Below are 15450 nucleotides of genomic sequence, written 5' to 3' on the forward strand. Positions count from 1 at the left end.
GTTCATTTTTCATCAAATTCATGAATGGAGAGTTCAAGATGGGAGGTCTATCGAGTTTTGGACTGCGAATCCATCTGCAAAATGAATTTGGAAGCGCTGACACACAAGAATAGATGTCTCCGCCGGTGCACCTAAACCATATCCTCTATGTTATCCCCCTAATGTGTGAAAGAACTTACCAAAACTTTTTCCTAGGCACAGTCAAGCACTTAGATGAAAATTCAAGAAAATATCGTAAATATTGAGTGAGCATGTAGACTACCAAACAATAGCAATACTGACACTAATGATGATAAGGACGACAATCAAAACAAATAACAAATCATAACTAACTAAGGATGATAATAACAACGATGCAGTTTTTATATAAGTTTAATGTAAACAAAATAAAGCCTCACCTCGAATCTCCAACCATAGAGCACCTTGGGTATTGAAAATCTTCGTGATGTCCCTAAATTGATTTCTAATACCAACTATGAATTTGATGTTTAAAAGATAGTTTAGATCTTGCCGATCCATGAACACTTATTTTTAAGGTCTGAAATCCTTTTTTTTAAAATAATTTCTTACAAATAAAAAATATAAAATAAAAAGAAAAGATGTGCTTATTATTTACCAGGTAGATCGAGGCTTGTGATGTTCAATAAAAAACCGCACCTCAAAACAACGTCAGAAAAGGCAGTTGTAGCATGCTAACGCTCTTATGATGGCCTAAATATTTATTTTCAACCCTGATTATAAAATGGGATGCTCAAAAAATTGATGCAGATCTGGGACATTTGTGAATACTTGAAATGGACGGTCTAAAAAATGTGTTATAAGGTTGACCATTCGTAGGGCTTGAAATCTATCTTTTTTCATATTTATATTTGTTAAGGTAAATATAATCATTTTGTCGATTTCCTAATGTCTAATCTAATGTTCACAACCTCAACCGGTTCAATTCAAAACCGGCTAGTCAAACTGGAACCAGGCACTGGCCGATCCGATTTTGGTGGTCCTGCAGGGTATTCTAAAAAAAAGTCAAATAAATATATAAAAATCTCAAAAAATAAGGGATTTTTTTATAATGTGTTTATTTATTTTATTTTTTTAATTTTGGCAAAGATTGGAAAATGTTTTACGCCTTAATACTTATTTTTACATTTTTTTTTTAAATTTCAAAAATAACTTTGGATACAAATCGATTTTTAAAATGTATTTTTTTTTTTTCAACTTCATTTTAATTATGCTTTAAATATACTTTTTGTATTTTTTTGGATTTGTTTTTGTATTTTTTATTTATTTTTTTCACTTTTTGGACTGGTCAAGACCTGCTCAGTTAGGCTGGTTGAACTAGCTGATTTACCGATTACTCAGACCTTTTTTTGTTTGGGTAAGTAGTTACTCGGACCTGGCCCTTGGCCGGTTCGATTTTTCGAACACTGGTCTAAAGTGCAATTTCCGATGAGATATGGGATGCAGCTTTATAAGGCCGCGGCACTACAAGATGCTGATGCTTTTCCTTTTCCTTAGGGTACGGAAATATTTAGTAGCATTAAGCAAGACATGGTAGTGGCATGAGTTAACTACCATGGATAAATAGAGTTAAGAATCATTAGGGGAATATATGTACAATTATTGGAGAAGAAATAGGGTTACGAGTCAATAGTTATGAAGTGGTAACCAAATTAGGCCTTTTCCATAGAGAGGAAAGGCCTCCCAACTTTCCTCCTTTACCATTTCTCTCTCTTCTCAAATCCCAAATCAAAAATGAAATTTCTAAGGATGGTATGATTTGGGATTTTTTTACCAAGATTTTCCATTTTTTTGTTTTTTTTTTTGTTCAAATATTTGATTTTCACAGGAATTTTGGCAGCTCCACATGGAAATGGCTTGTCATTTTAATCCGGCACTCAAAAGGTTTGTTTTACTTTCAGCTTTGTTTTTCTTTTCTAATTTTCTTGATTTTTTTTTTATCTATTTTCTAATGGGATATAAAGTAGTATGGGTGTGGTTTGTATAATAAGGTTGAGGCCCTAATCAATCAAAGTAAGGTGTACTTCTAACTAGTGTCGACAGATGATTTTCTAGTAGTGAAAACATTTGTGAAAGACTGAAAAATTGTTTCATGCCTATTTATACAATTTAAAGCTTCAAAAACAATGTAAATTGAGCAAATCTATAAAGACTTGAGAATATTGTAAATTGACAGCCTAGATAATGCATTTTAAGATGCACTATTTCCCAGACTTGAAATCATTTTCATTTTCTTGTCTGTATTTTTCGAGGTCAAGATGATCAATTTGAGGGTTCTTCGACATCGAACAACCGTTCTAGTGAATTTTTGAGGTGCACCTTAGTTTGATTGTTTAAAGCCTCAACTTTATATAAACATTTTTCATGTAAAGTAGGGAAAATGTATAATATGACCATTTACTTCTACCTTTTCGTATAAAAAGGTTACAATAGGTTTAGGGGTGAATCACTTAAAGTTCGAGAAAAAATTCATTGGGACTTGAGGACTATCGATGGCACATCCTCAATCCACCGACTTCGATTGGACATTGGGGTTGATTGTGACCTTCTTATATCAAAGATAAACAATATTATAGCAGATAAACCCTATAGAATATGTGTTTTACATATGCGTTTAGAAATTCTAAATGATTTTTTGTTAGAATATAATTAGTATTGGGACCATTTGATAATTTTAATGTAATTTAGTACTTAGTTTAGCCAAATTATGATTAATCAGGGAAGTGAAGACAATCATTGGAATAAGTATCATTTGTGTGAAAACTAGGTGCACAAGTATTAGGAGCCTAATTATCATTTTTGGAAAATTAGGCTTATTTACATAAAAAAAATTTATGTACTTTGTGTTGTTCTAGTGTGGTCTGAAATATTCTTCCGAATTCTATAAAAATGGCTCTTTTTGGGGAAAATAGCACATTTTTTTAACGATAAAGTTATTGGAGCCAGGCCTATGTGCAACAATGTGTTTCCAAAATCGCTCGTTCGGATCAGGACTCACCGAGTCAGACTAGACCAGAAGGCTAGGAATTATGGGCTGAAAAATTCTAAATTAGCTCGAGTCTTTGAGTCTTCCTGTATTGCTAGTTTTATTTTTATTAAATATACCCCAGTCCAACTCGAACTCATCCTGCGACCCCTACCGAGTCAGAGCCTGATCCGGATTTTGGAAATACAGGTGCACCATGTAAATTACACAAGTGGTGTATAATATATATTTTTTAAGTATAATTTAAACAAATTTCCTTAAGATTTTTGCATATCTTTTCTATGGGCTATCACATTTGAATATCATGTACCTTGCTTAGCTATTTACTGGTTCACATGTCTTGCATCTAAGTTCAAAGACCATGAAAGAATTGCACACCGTCCTACGCTCTTAAAGGACAAAATTCGGTTTCACCTCTTTAATCTAGACGAAATTTTAATCAATTTTGGATTTAAAACTAAACCTTTTCACTCAATTTGCAAAAACTAAATTCTCACCTTGACTAGTTTTCTGCTGATTTGGATTGATGTTTTAAAAAATGATGATTTGGATCAGAATGGCACAATCTTATACAGTTTTCATAAGGAGGGGTTCAGTTCCCTCAAAATTGATTTAGGATTGGACAATTATGATCTGGATCATCATTTTTTAGAACATTAGTTCAAATCAACAAAAAATTAGTCAAACTAGATTTAGGAAGTTATGGGTTTTCATAAAATGAGAACCTACCACCTCCAATTCCTTACGAAAGCTCAGCTATCCTGTTCTTTAGGAAGTTTTCTAATGACAACCTACAGTCTCAAATTCCCTAAAGAAGTTTAGTTATCCAGTTTTTTAGGAAGTTCTCCTCTCCGCTTTTTTTCTTTTATATGTCCTCTTTCTCTCAATGCCTCCATCTCTCTCTCTCACATCATAGTCGTTATATCTCAAAACTTCTAGAATAGTCATCAAACAAGTATTTCAAAACTTCTAGATACGGATAGTTGCATCTTCCAAAAAAAATAAAAACTTCTAGTCTAAAGAATTACCGGCTTCCCATTACTTGGATTGGTTTTTGTAAAATTAGTTGGAAAGTTTACATGGACTAAATTTAGGAAAATTAGTTGGTGTAAGGCTCATAGAGAGAGAGAGAGAGAGAGAGCACTTCCACCTAAAGATTATTTTAGGCCATTTCAAAAATTCTGCCGGTCCAATTCGGAACCCCCAGTCAAATCAGAATTGGAATAAAAAGTAAAAAAGTTATATAAAATCTCAAAAAATAAAAGATTTATTTGTAATGTGTTTTTTTAATGTTTTTATCATTTTGACAAAGATTATAAAGCATTTTGGTTATGAATACTTATTTTTATAGCTTTCTCGTCTTTTTTTTAAACAAATTAAAAATATCCTTGGGCACAAATTGATCTTTTAACATTTATTTTTTCACTAATTTTTAACTTCATTTAGATGTACTTTGTTTAAGCATGCTTTAAATAATTTTTCATATTTTTTTAGATTTTTTGCATTTTTTGAATCGACCGGTTTACCAGTTACTCAAAACCAACCATTGGCCCGTTTCTGAAGCCGGTTAGATTTTTTAAACACTAGATAACACTTGAAACGAAAGATAACTAATGCCATTTTAGTTAGAGAAAGGAGTGACCAATTTGGTTTGAAGAAGGCATATGTGTGCATGAGTGTATGAGAGAGAGATGATGAGCAACTATAGTCCATTTTCATCCTAGTTAGCGGTCCTGAGAGACTGAAGCCACTCAAAAGGCAAGGAGGTCTTTTTAGTTTCATTGTGTGAGAGAGAGATACATCAAGCTTCTATATTTAAGTAGGTGGGGTTCTATATTTAAGTAGGTGGGGTGCGAGAGAGTGAGATAATTTATAGGGAAAATTTCATATAAAACTTTAATTTTTCATATTATTTTATGGTAGACGTTTTTTTTGTTTTTCTTTCAAGCATCATAAGAAAATCCTTAAAGATTTCACTGTCCCCCTCATCTCTTATCTCCATCTTTTATCGATTTTTTACTATAAAAAATAGTTCCAACAAATCTTTTTATACCATGTTATTTTAAAAACCTTTTTAACTTTTTTTTTCCCTTTCCACCAATTAAAAAAAACAATGATTGAAATAGTATAAAAAGATTTGTTAGAGCTAATTTTTATAATTAAAAGTCAATAAAAGATTGAGATAAAAGATGAAAAGTATAGTGAAATCTTTAAGGATTTTCGCGGCTTGAAAAAAAAACATAAAAAAAAGTCTACCACGAAATAATACAATAAATTAAGGTTCTATACGAAAATTTCATTAATTTATACTTCAAATTTTAAGAGAGAGAGATATATATATAGAGAGAGAACATCAAGTTTAAACAACTCATGAGAGAGAACGAGTTTGGTACGACATTTAAGTTGGTGAATCGGCGGTTATTTTGAGCAGAATATTGCGAAATCCCGGTGTATCTCCCCTCACTTTCACTCACTTTCACTCACATCAAAATGCTCCAAAAACCGCAAGACACCACTTAAATTCATCCCATCCCTTCTATACATACCCCTTACCCTTCACAAACATCTTCTCTGCCTCCTAATCTCTCTCTCTCCCATGCAGCTCATAAGTGAGAAGCCATCTCCCACTAACAAGAAGCCGGCAACCGGATTCCAGCCACTAATCTCAAGCATTCCTCTCTCATTCCCGGGATTCAACCGAAAAAAGATGAGAGGGAGAAATTTTCCGGCGAAAAGCGTTGTTGCCCTTTGTATGGCCAGCTTCCTTGTCGGAATCGTTTTGAGTGGCCGTATATGGAGATCGTCACAACCACAATCACAAGAACAAGGGCGTCCAAACGAGCTAAGAATTCCGATTCAAAGGGATTGCGAGCACAAAAGAGTAAATTTCCTCTTTTAGGGGTATTTTAGTCATTTTTATCATATACTTGAGGATATTTATATTATTTTTATGCATATTTATGGGCAGTTTAGTCATTTTTCATGTGTTAAGTATGGCCATTTTGGTCCTTTTCCATGGGATGGACCATGTGTTCCCCACGAAACTCATACCCAGCGGAAACATACAAGTCTCATGTCCTTTGGATGAGCATGATAAAAATTATTAAATTAATTACCAAAAAAAAACTATAAATAATTAAATTAAGTGTGTTTTAATACTAAGCAACAAAATTCAATTATACGCATGCAATTTTGTATTATACATTTTGTAAGATATACGTGTATAAATTAAAAGATTTTTATTTTATTTTTGTCTCTTTTTTCCGCTTCAACTTTGCATACACTCATAACTGATTGATTTTACATCTGATGGCCAAGTGTAATTGCAACCTTCTTGTACCAAAGGTAAATAGTTTCGTTATATATAATTGAGGCCCTAAACAATCAAAATAATGCACTTAAAAAATTCGCTAGAAGAGGTTGTTTCGATGTCGGAAAAACCTTAAATCGATCATCTTGACCTCAAGATGTGTAGATGTGAAAAATATAAGAATTTTAAGCCTAAGAAATAGTGCATCTTGTAATGCATTATCTGGGTTGTCAATTTTCAATATTATCAAGTGTTTATAGATCCCCTCGTTCTACACTATTTTTAAGTTTTAAAATTTTATAATTAGATATGAAAGTAAATTTTCAGGCCTTCACAAATATTTTTGTTAATGAAAAATCATCTTTCAACACTATTTAAAAACACACGTCTTATTTTGATTGTTTAGGGCTTCCATCTCATACAGATCACACCCATATATATATATATATATATATATATATATATATATATATATATATATATATATATATATAAAATATAGAAAAGTTTATATAGAGCCGAGGCTCTAAACCATTAAATTAGAGCATACCTCCTCATTAATGGATTTCAAGTTTTGGAAGTAGTGATTTTGTAACACATTTTTGGACTGTCAATTTTCAAGATTTTCAAGTTTTCATAGATCTATCGACAGTGTTTTCGCCCGCAACAAACCTACTATGTCTATTGCGGCAACCACAGCATACATCGTAGGTCTGGTGCAGTATTTTTCATGCAAAAAAACAAAAGCAATCGCCTTCTATATATATAGAGAGAGAGATATACATATGACTGCAACACATTAAACAATAATACTAAAAATTATATCTTTTTTAATTTTTTCAGAAATTGGTGGAGGGTACATCCGGGAACATAATAGTAGAGGTCTCAAAAACACATCAGGCCCTTCAGTAAGATTATCTCCTTCCTTCTCTCTCTTTTCTAATTTTCATCCAAATTGATGAATGTAAGTGCATAATTTCTGGTTTAATGTTTATTTCTTGCAATGTTGGGTGTCTTTCTTACATTTGTTGCGAAGTTTAAGCCCCCAACAAAATGATGATTTCCTCATTCAGCTCTCTCTTTATAGTTGTTGCAAAATTCAAGCCCCTCACTCTCTCCTCTGTAGTTTTTCCCCGACTTTCTCTAATAGCCTACCTTTCTCTCCCCTGTACCATATTTTCTCTCTCATCTTCCCTCTATGCAACAGCTTATTTCTCTTCATTCGGGGTCGTATGGATCGGGACCCGGACCCGGACCCGACCTGGGACCCAATAGACCCAAATTGGGTCCAAGTACAGGTCTAAAATTGAATTCAATTGGTCAAGTCTGGGTCTAAATCTTGGACCTGAGCGCTATTCGAGTCCGAGTCCGGTAATACTTTTCAAGTCCTAATATATGAAATAAATTTCAATATAATTAAATATATAGGTATTTTAATTATTGGGTCGGGTCAGATGGTGTCCGGGTCTGGGTCCCATAATATATTTTCAGGTCTAAGTCCGGGTCTGATAAATTCGGGTCCAGGTCCCATATCATCCTTTTTTTTTATCCAAGTTCAGATCCGAACCCGTTGCCACCCCTTCTCTCTCCTTATTTGAGCTTATGCCTCCCTACCTTGGTGCTTACTTCTCTCTCTCCTAGAACCAATCCTCTCTCACTCTCTCTCTTATTCATGTAGTTGCAAAAGTCAAGCCCCTAACAAAATGAAGAAAATTTCCTCATTTAGCTCTCACTCTCTAAAATTAACTGAAATTCACTCTCTCTCTCTCTAAAATTTGCTCAAAATTTGATGCAGGGCTTTGGATAAAACAATGTCCTCCCTGGAGATGGAGCTTGCAGTGGCTCGAACCTCACGAACAAAGGCTGCAAAGACTCGGCCCACAATGCAAAAGGCCTTCGCTGTAATTGGAATCAACACGGCATTTAGCAGTAAGAAGAGGAGAGACTCAGTCCGACAGACTTGGATGCCTACTGGTATGTGGTTTGTATGAAGCCCAAGCTCTAAACAATCAAAGTACAGCACACATTCAAATACAGTTGAGAGATGTGGTTTCAATATTGAAAATCTTTGTGTTAGCCTTAAAATATACTTTCATCTTTATTTATAGAATTTAAAACTTTAAAAATAATATAGATCGAGCATATCTATGAAAAGGGCAATGATTTCATGCAACCGTTGTATAGTAATATGATGCAACAACTTTAAAAAATCATCTTATGGCCATTTGTTTGATCCAAATCTTGAAATATACACTCTTTTCATTCTAACAAACAATCACAAAAAAAATAAAAAATTGAAAACACAACTTAGAAAGTATTTTTTTAGCCCAATTAACATAGGCCGTTTATTTTGGTGAGATGCTGAGATCTAAGCCTTGAAAGGATTTTTTCATTTCGAATTTTTTTTTATGGCTTTATTGTCATTAGATAAACAATGTTAAAAAAGAAAAAAATGATTTTGACTTTATAAAAGCTAAGATCTTGAAATTCACAAAATGAATGATCCAGATTCGTTTTTGAAAGGAACTCATTTTGACCATATCTAGAGTTCAAATTGAACTTGGTTTTTGGGGGGGAGTGATTATTGAGATGAAGAGAGTGTGTGTACAAAATTTAGGGTCGTACAAATACCACAAGCATGATTTTCTAGAAGTGTCGTTGCATTACACTATGATACAACCGTTGTATTGGATCATTGCTCCTATAGAAATTTGAAAATCATGAACATTGACGGTCCAAAACTGCGTTACAAGATGCACTATTTCCAAAACTTGAAATCCATTTTTTTTCATGTCCATACATCTTGATGTCGAGATGATCAATTTGAAGACTTCAAAACAACTACTTCTAGTGAATTTTTGAGGTGGGCTCTACTTTGATTGTTTAGAGCCTCGGCTCTATATAAACTTTGCCCTTCAAATTCTTATTCTATCTTCGAAATTGAGTGCTTAATATTTTAGTTTACCGATATAAAATATATTTTAGTTTAATATTATTTCCAATATATCTAATTATGCTCAGTTTTGGTAGTACACATCATGCATCTATAGGAAAATAATAAAAAATATGATTCTATACAATATGACTATTTATTTTTTGTACAAGGATGTCACAATTAGTACTAGCCATTAGATATCAAATTGGATGCCTTGGGATGTGTCATAAAGTTCGAAAAATTCTTTTCTTAACTTAAAATCTAGTCAATGATATACTCACAACCATCCGATTTGAAATTTGATGGACATAAGTGATTGTGATATCTTTGTATTAAAAGTAAATGGTCTCTTTGCATACTTTCCCATAAAAAATAGAGATTGCATATTAGAAACCATTTGTTTTTTTTATAAGAAAGTCACGACTTTTTTAGCCATTAGATGTGAAATCCAACATATTAAAATATATCATAACTTTCAAGAAAATGTGTTTCAGACTTTATACTCAATTAGCGACACATCACTGCCCATCCAACTGTTAACAACGATTTTGACCTTCTTGTATCAAAAGTAATAGTCTCATCGTATACATTTTCTAAAAAAACAACTCTTTTATCTTATAAGGGTGTTTTAGCTTGACATGATTGTATACTACTAGGTATTTATCTTTATTATAAGGAGGTCACAATTGCTACTAGCCATTAGATGTCAAATAAAAAAGTTTGAGATTTTTTTAACTTTAAGCCTAATCAATAACACACTCACAACCACACAATATGAAATCTAATAGACAGAGTATTATTCGTGATAATTTTGATGCCTATAAACCATGTTGTGATCCAACTTAGGATCAAAGCTCAAGAGACTCGAAAAGGAGAAGGGGATAGTGATTCGCTTCGTGATCGGGCACAGTCCTACCCCAGGAGGCATTCTGGATCGAGCAATCGACACAGAGGAGGCCGAGAACAAAGACTTCCTCAAGCTGGACCATATTGAGGGCTACCACGAGCTCTCTGGAAAGACGAGGATTTATTTTGCTACTGCAGTTTCGATGTGGGATGCCGACTTCTATGTCAAGGTCGACGACGATGTCCATGTCAACCTAGGTCTGTATCGGATTTCTGCGTTAGATGCCCTCTGATCGTTTCGGAAAATATATCGAAAGTGTTTTCACAATGCCCTTGGTTTTTTTGCTCATATTTTGGCAGGCTTGGGGGTCAGTTTATTCATTTTATTTGATTTCTAACTGCATTCGAATTGGGTAAAGAACATGGTAAATTTTTTTAAATAGGAAAAATACCATTTGAATTTCACGACTATCTCAAAAAATTATCCAGGTGGTTAATCAATTTCCAACAAAGAAGTTATTTTAAACCGATCATGTCATTGAAGTACCTCCTCAATTATTCAGTTACAATATCTAAAATATTCTTACTCTAGATTTAGAATTTGAGTATTTTAACAATTTGGCACATGGCATTAGTGGGCCAAATTACCAAAATACACTTGCCAGCCCCGGGTGACAAGAGGTTATAAGAAAAACAGTGTATTTTGGATTTGGGATACAAAACACATAGCGCGGGTCATTTAAGTCCTACCAAATATTGTAAATACCCCTACTTGTTTTCGGTCCTAAATCAGAATGGGAGATATTAATGAAAGTGCATATTATGGATTCGCAACCGAAATAAGCAAGAGTTTTTATCGTTTGGCCACTAAAGTTGGCCAAATTACTAAAATATCCTTGTTTATTTATTGTTCTAAACCGAGGATAGGAGCATTTTGAGTATTTTTGATAAAATAGTAAAAACAGTTATCAAAATACACACGAGAGTTACACGATTTAGCATTTTACACATATTTTACTTTAATTTCAAAATACCCATTAAATTACATATAAACAGGAATAGTTGAAAAAAAAGGATACAATATAAAATTGCTTAAAAGCTATGTGTATTTTGAAGAACTGTCCTAAAATAATTGAGGATTTGCTTGACTGTAATGATCTTCCCAAAAATGATAACTTTATTGTCAACCTAAATGATTTTTTTTAAGTGATTTGATTATTCTACTCGTATTTTCCCTAAAAAGTAGGAAGAAATATTTCCTTATCTTCCAATTACCCTTTCCTAAAGAGAGGACATGTTTTCCAAGTAGCCATGTTGCCCTTCTTTTGTATCACCCATGATCGCCTTGCCCCCTCACCAAGCATCTAAAGATAATACTCAACATAAGTTTTACATATTACAACATTTAAAAAAAAAAGGGTGAAGTTTCTATAAAGCCTAGGCTTTATGAAACAAAATAAAGCCTCACCTCAAATCGTCGACAAGCACTTTTGGCAACAAAATTCTCCACGATGATTTTAAAATCAATTTTCAACACCAACAATAAAATTTGAAAGTAAAAAAATGTACATATCTTGTGGATCTGTGAACACTTATTTTTAGGACGAAATGGACGGTCTAGATAATGTGTTACAATATATATTATTTCTAGGTCTTGAAATCCTAATTTTTCTTCACAACCATAATGTTCAAGTTGAGATGATTCATGTAAAGGTTTTCCAATGCTTGAATTACAATTTTTTACAAGTTATGAGGTGACGCTTTACTTTGTTTTTGATAGGGTTGCAGCCCTATCCAACTATTTTCCAAAGAAAAATAAAAACAAAGGTTTGATATATTACTATAAAACTAAATATCTGTGCAAATATTCGTATGAGGAATAACAAAAGGAAGAGTAGGCTCTCAACTTCTGTGTTGTGTTTAAAGGGATGCTCGTGACAACACTGGCACGCTATCGATCAAAGCCAAGGATTTACATTGGCTGCATGAAATCTGGGCCTGTGCTTTCACAAAAGTAAGTTTTTTAAGGAGAATCTTATATTCAATTTCATTATTTTCTTACATCCTTTATCTCCATTTTCCCCTTAATTTTTAAATGTTATTGACCACCCTTCTATTTATCAAAATTTGGCATACCCAACTTATGTTGTCATGGATACACCTATACATGTAGGTGCATTAAGTTCCTTAATTCAATGCTTATGGTATATTTCATTTGAGCAGTGTTTAAAAAGGCGGACTCGATCTCGGACTGGTCAGGGTCTCAACCCCAAGTCACCTAGTCCAGCTCGAACAAGTCCGATTGGGTTCAAAATGACATGACACCCTTTCAGTCCGCGTCAAGTCCCAAATCGGACTGCAATTTTTTAAGGAAAAAATTTATATAAGGGCGAGGCCCTAAACAATCAAATTAATTTGCACATAAAAATTTTACTAAAATAAGTTGTTTCGATGTTAAAAAATCTTCAAATTGATTATCTCAACCTCAAGATGTTTAGACGTGAGAAGAGATGGATTTCAAGTCTTGAAAATGGTGCATCTTGTAATGCATTTTCGGACAGTCAGTTTTTAAGTGTTCATGGATTTGCTTGATCTATACTATTTTAGAAGCTTTAAATTTTATAATTAGATATGAAAATAAAATTTTAAGCCATCACAAAGAATTCTAGTAATGAATAATCTTTCAACACTATTCGAAAGTGCGCCATACTTTTATTGTTTAAGGTCTTGGTCTCATACAAAACCACACCCGTTTTCTAATCACTTCATTTAAGTGTGACATTCATGTCTTGCTCTAATGTTCGATTCTTTCATTGTACTTCTTAACAACTCTTTACATGACACTACTACTCTTTTGCTTAGTTTTTGTACAACTATTTATGATGATTGAGAATGATGCCTATGACTACTATGATAATTTTTAAAGAAAAATCAAATTTTGAGAAGCCATGAACTTGGTATTTTTTTGGCTTTATTCTTTGCAGGGGTGTCAAATATCATGAACCTGAATTTTGGAAATTTGGAGAAGAAGGAAATAAATATTTTAGACATGCCACTGGCCAAATATATGCCATCTCCAAGGATCTAGCTGCCTACATCTCCATAAACTCGTGAGTATGAATCATGAAGGTCATTTGGATTCTTGTTAGCATTTTTTTTTTTTAATGTTAATTCTTGTTAGCAAAATTTACACACACAACTGATGGCATATCTCTACAGGCAAGTGAGATTAAATAGGAGTGTAACTTTTGAATTTATTTTCTTGACTTATTTTCCCTCTTGTTTTTATGAAACCTCTCTCTATTTCCCTTTGTCAAATTCACTCTCCCATTTACTCCTAAATTCCTAATCCTATAAAATTTGATTATTTTTATTTAAATATAATGACACATTTGAGGGCAAAAAAGAAAAATTATACCCCTGTCCACTTGAAGGTCTTACCAAAGTTATTAAAACCAAACCGGGCCGGTGGTTTGACAAGTAGAACTCGTGACCAGAACCTTCTCCTGTCCGATAGAAGCCCTAAATCGGGATTTACACAAAAAAGTCTAAAGTTAGGGAGAAGTAGATTACAATATGAAAATAAGAAAATATAGTCAAATTATAAACTTGGTAAATTAAAATAAAACTTGAGGACATGATACCGAAGAACTTAAATTTAAATAAATAATATGTGGCCTTAGTTTGCATGTAGGTATACATTTATACAAGAATGCGATTGCATAATATGAGAAAATCTCACCAAACCCAGACAATGCATGCGGAATGTTTTTTATGCATCTCGACATGTGTTATTGAAGTCCTACAACAATCTGATTTAATAATATGGAATGAGTTGAGAACAATACTACATTTACATACTGACACCATCTGTTTATGATAATATAATTAATATGTGATACTCACAACCATCTGATCTAGGTCTAGATTAGCAAAATTTGATTCCTTTAAATACAAATTAATTATTTGTGCGCCATAAATCGCACAAGAAGCTCATCCATGTCATTTGTTTATGGGGACACACAAATAAATTATTTGTTATTTACCTATTTGCCTGAGAAAAGTCATGGTACTGGTTTTTTGTTTGGTACTAATGTGGTTTTTCATTTCAATAATCATAGCATATGGGATTTATTTTTATTATTTTCTTCATAAAATGCTATTTATGGGAAATATTTTTGATATGTTAATAATAATAATGGGAATTGAGGGTTGGACTATGTTGAGGCATCCATTTTTTGTGGAAAATATTACAGGCCCATCTTACATAGGTACGCCAATGAGGACGTTTCGTTAGGCGCATGGCTACTAGGCCTAGAAGTTGAACATGTGGATGATCGCACCATGTGTTGTGGGACCCCTCCAGGTAAACTATAAGGACATGTGGCAGCTTCTCATTGGTGCAAAGTGGTTTTCGCCGCTTGTCAGTTCTTGTGTAAGCTGAAACTTTTAGTTTTAGTGGTAGTTTAGGATACAAAAATGTTAAATTATATTTTAAAAAAAATAAAAAATGAGATTATTTATGTTTTGTACATAAAAGTCTCAATTAATCCATATCCAATAAGTCTGGATCCAACCAGCCCTATTGGGTAGGGTCAGGTTCAGCTTCAGCATGAACCAACCACATATACATATCTATATATACCTTTGCCACATCGGGTCGGGATCAATTTAATCGGCACATGACCCGTCGTTTACACCCCTAGAGACTCCTGCACTTGATCATTGCAATCCTTGATTTCAGCTATCACAGTTTTCGCTTCTCCTTCTTTAATCGTGCAGATTGTGAATGGAAGGTACAAGCCGGGAATGTGTGCGTGGCGTCATTCGATTGGTCGTGCAGTGGAATATGCAAGTCAGTGGATAAGATGAAGGATGTCCACAACAGTTGTGGAGAAGGTGAAACTGCAGTTTGGAATGCAATTATATGAGAAAAACTTGCCATGAAAATTCAATTATTGATTAAGAGATAGATGCTACATTTTACATGTTAGACACAAAGTGCAATTTGCTTAAGCATGGCTAGGTTAGCCTAAGGGTTATAGGTATTAAGTGGTCACACGTGTGGGGTCTCACATGTGAGGTACTTTTGGTGAGGGATTGCACTATTTTGATTTTCAATAAATATCAGGAAGATTGTTGCCTTTTTCTATTGGACTCCAATGTTTTAACTTCTCTCTTCATGTAAGTAAAATCAAAGGATTTTAGAAGTAGGGAAAGGATTTGGTGGTCTAGTGGGATCAAGTTGTATGTTTATTCCCGTGACCAGACACTTGGTTAGTATGTCTTTTGAACCCAAAACTCTCAAATCATCTTTGTCCCACTTAAAATTCACAATGATAGAGGGAGGTGTAT

The 15450-nt window shown here is 33.5% G+C and overlaps 1 protein-coding gene across 4 annotated transcripts; it reads left to right on the forward strand.

Annotated features, from left to right (window-relative positions):
* The first annotated feature begins 1633 nt into the window (after positions 1-1633).
* Positions 1634-15245, forward strand: LOC18427788 (Galactosyltransferase family protein). 4 transcript variants are annotated; one of them, XM_088851210.1, is made up of 10 exons: positions 1634-1770; positions 1847-1902; positions 5607-5885; positions 7158-7222; positions 8110-8288; positions 10096-10353; positions 12022-12109; positions 13080-13205; positions 14352-14461; positions 14878-15245. In XM_088851210.1, exons 3-10 carry the CDS (start codon positions 5712-5714, stop codon positions 15024-15026), a joined length of 1149 nt encoding a protein of 382 aa, XP_088707336.1. In that variant the 5' UTR covers positions 1634-1770; positions 1847-1902; positions 5607-5711; the 3' UTR covers positions 15027-15245. The 4 variants fall into 4 exon arrangements, with proteins under 4 accessions (XP_088707336.1, XP_020519040.1, XP_088707334.1 ...); XM_020663381.2 differs by having other exon boundaries at positions 1859-1902; XM_088851208.1 differs by having other exon boundaries at positions 1634-1902.
* The last annotated feature ends 205 nt before the right edge of the window (positions 15246-15450 follow it).

Source organism: Amborella trichopoda, chromosome 11 (assembly GCF_054954075.1).
Source record: "Amborella trichopoda isolate Santa Cruz 75 chromosome 11, AtrichopodaSantaCruz75HAP2 v2.0, whole genome shotgun sequence".
In the NCBI taxonomy this organism is placed as follows: domain Eukaryota; kingdom Viridiplantae; phylum Streptophyta; class Magnoliopsida; order Amborellales; family Amborellaceae; genus Amborella; species Amborella trichopoda.

Bases quoted from the DNA above. Each gene is read 5' to 3' on its own strand.
- LOC18427788 (XM_088851208.1), top strand. From the start codon at position 5,712: ATGAGAGGGAGAAATTTTCCGGCGAAAAGCGTTGTTGCCCTTTGTATG. The intron at 5,886-7,157 runs GTAAATTTCCTC...TAATTTTTTCAG, and splicing joins GGGATTGCGAGCACAAAAGA to AAATTGGTGGAGGGTACATC. The intron at 8,289-10,095 runs GTATGTGGTTTG...GATCCAACTTAG, and splicing joins ACAGACTTGGATGCCTACTG to GATCAAAGCTCAAGAGACTC.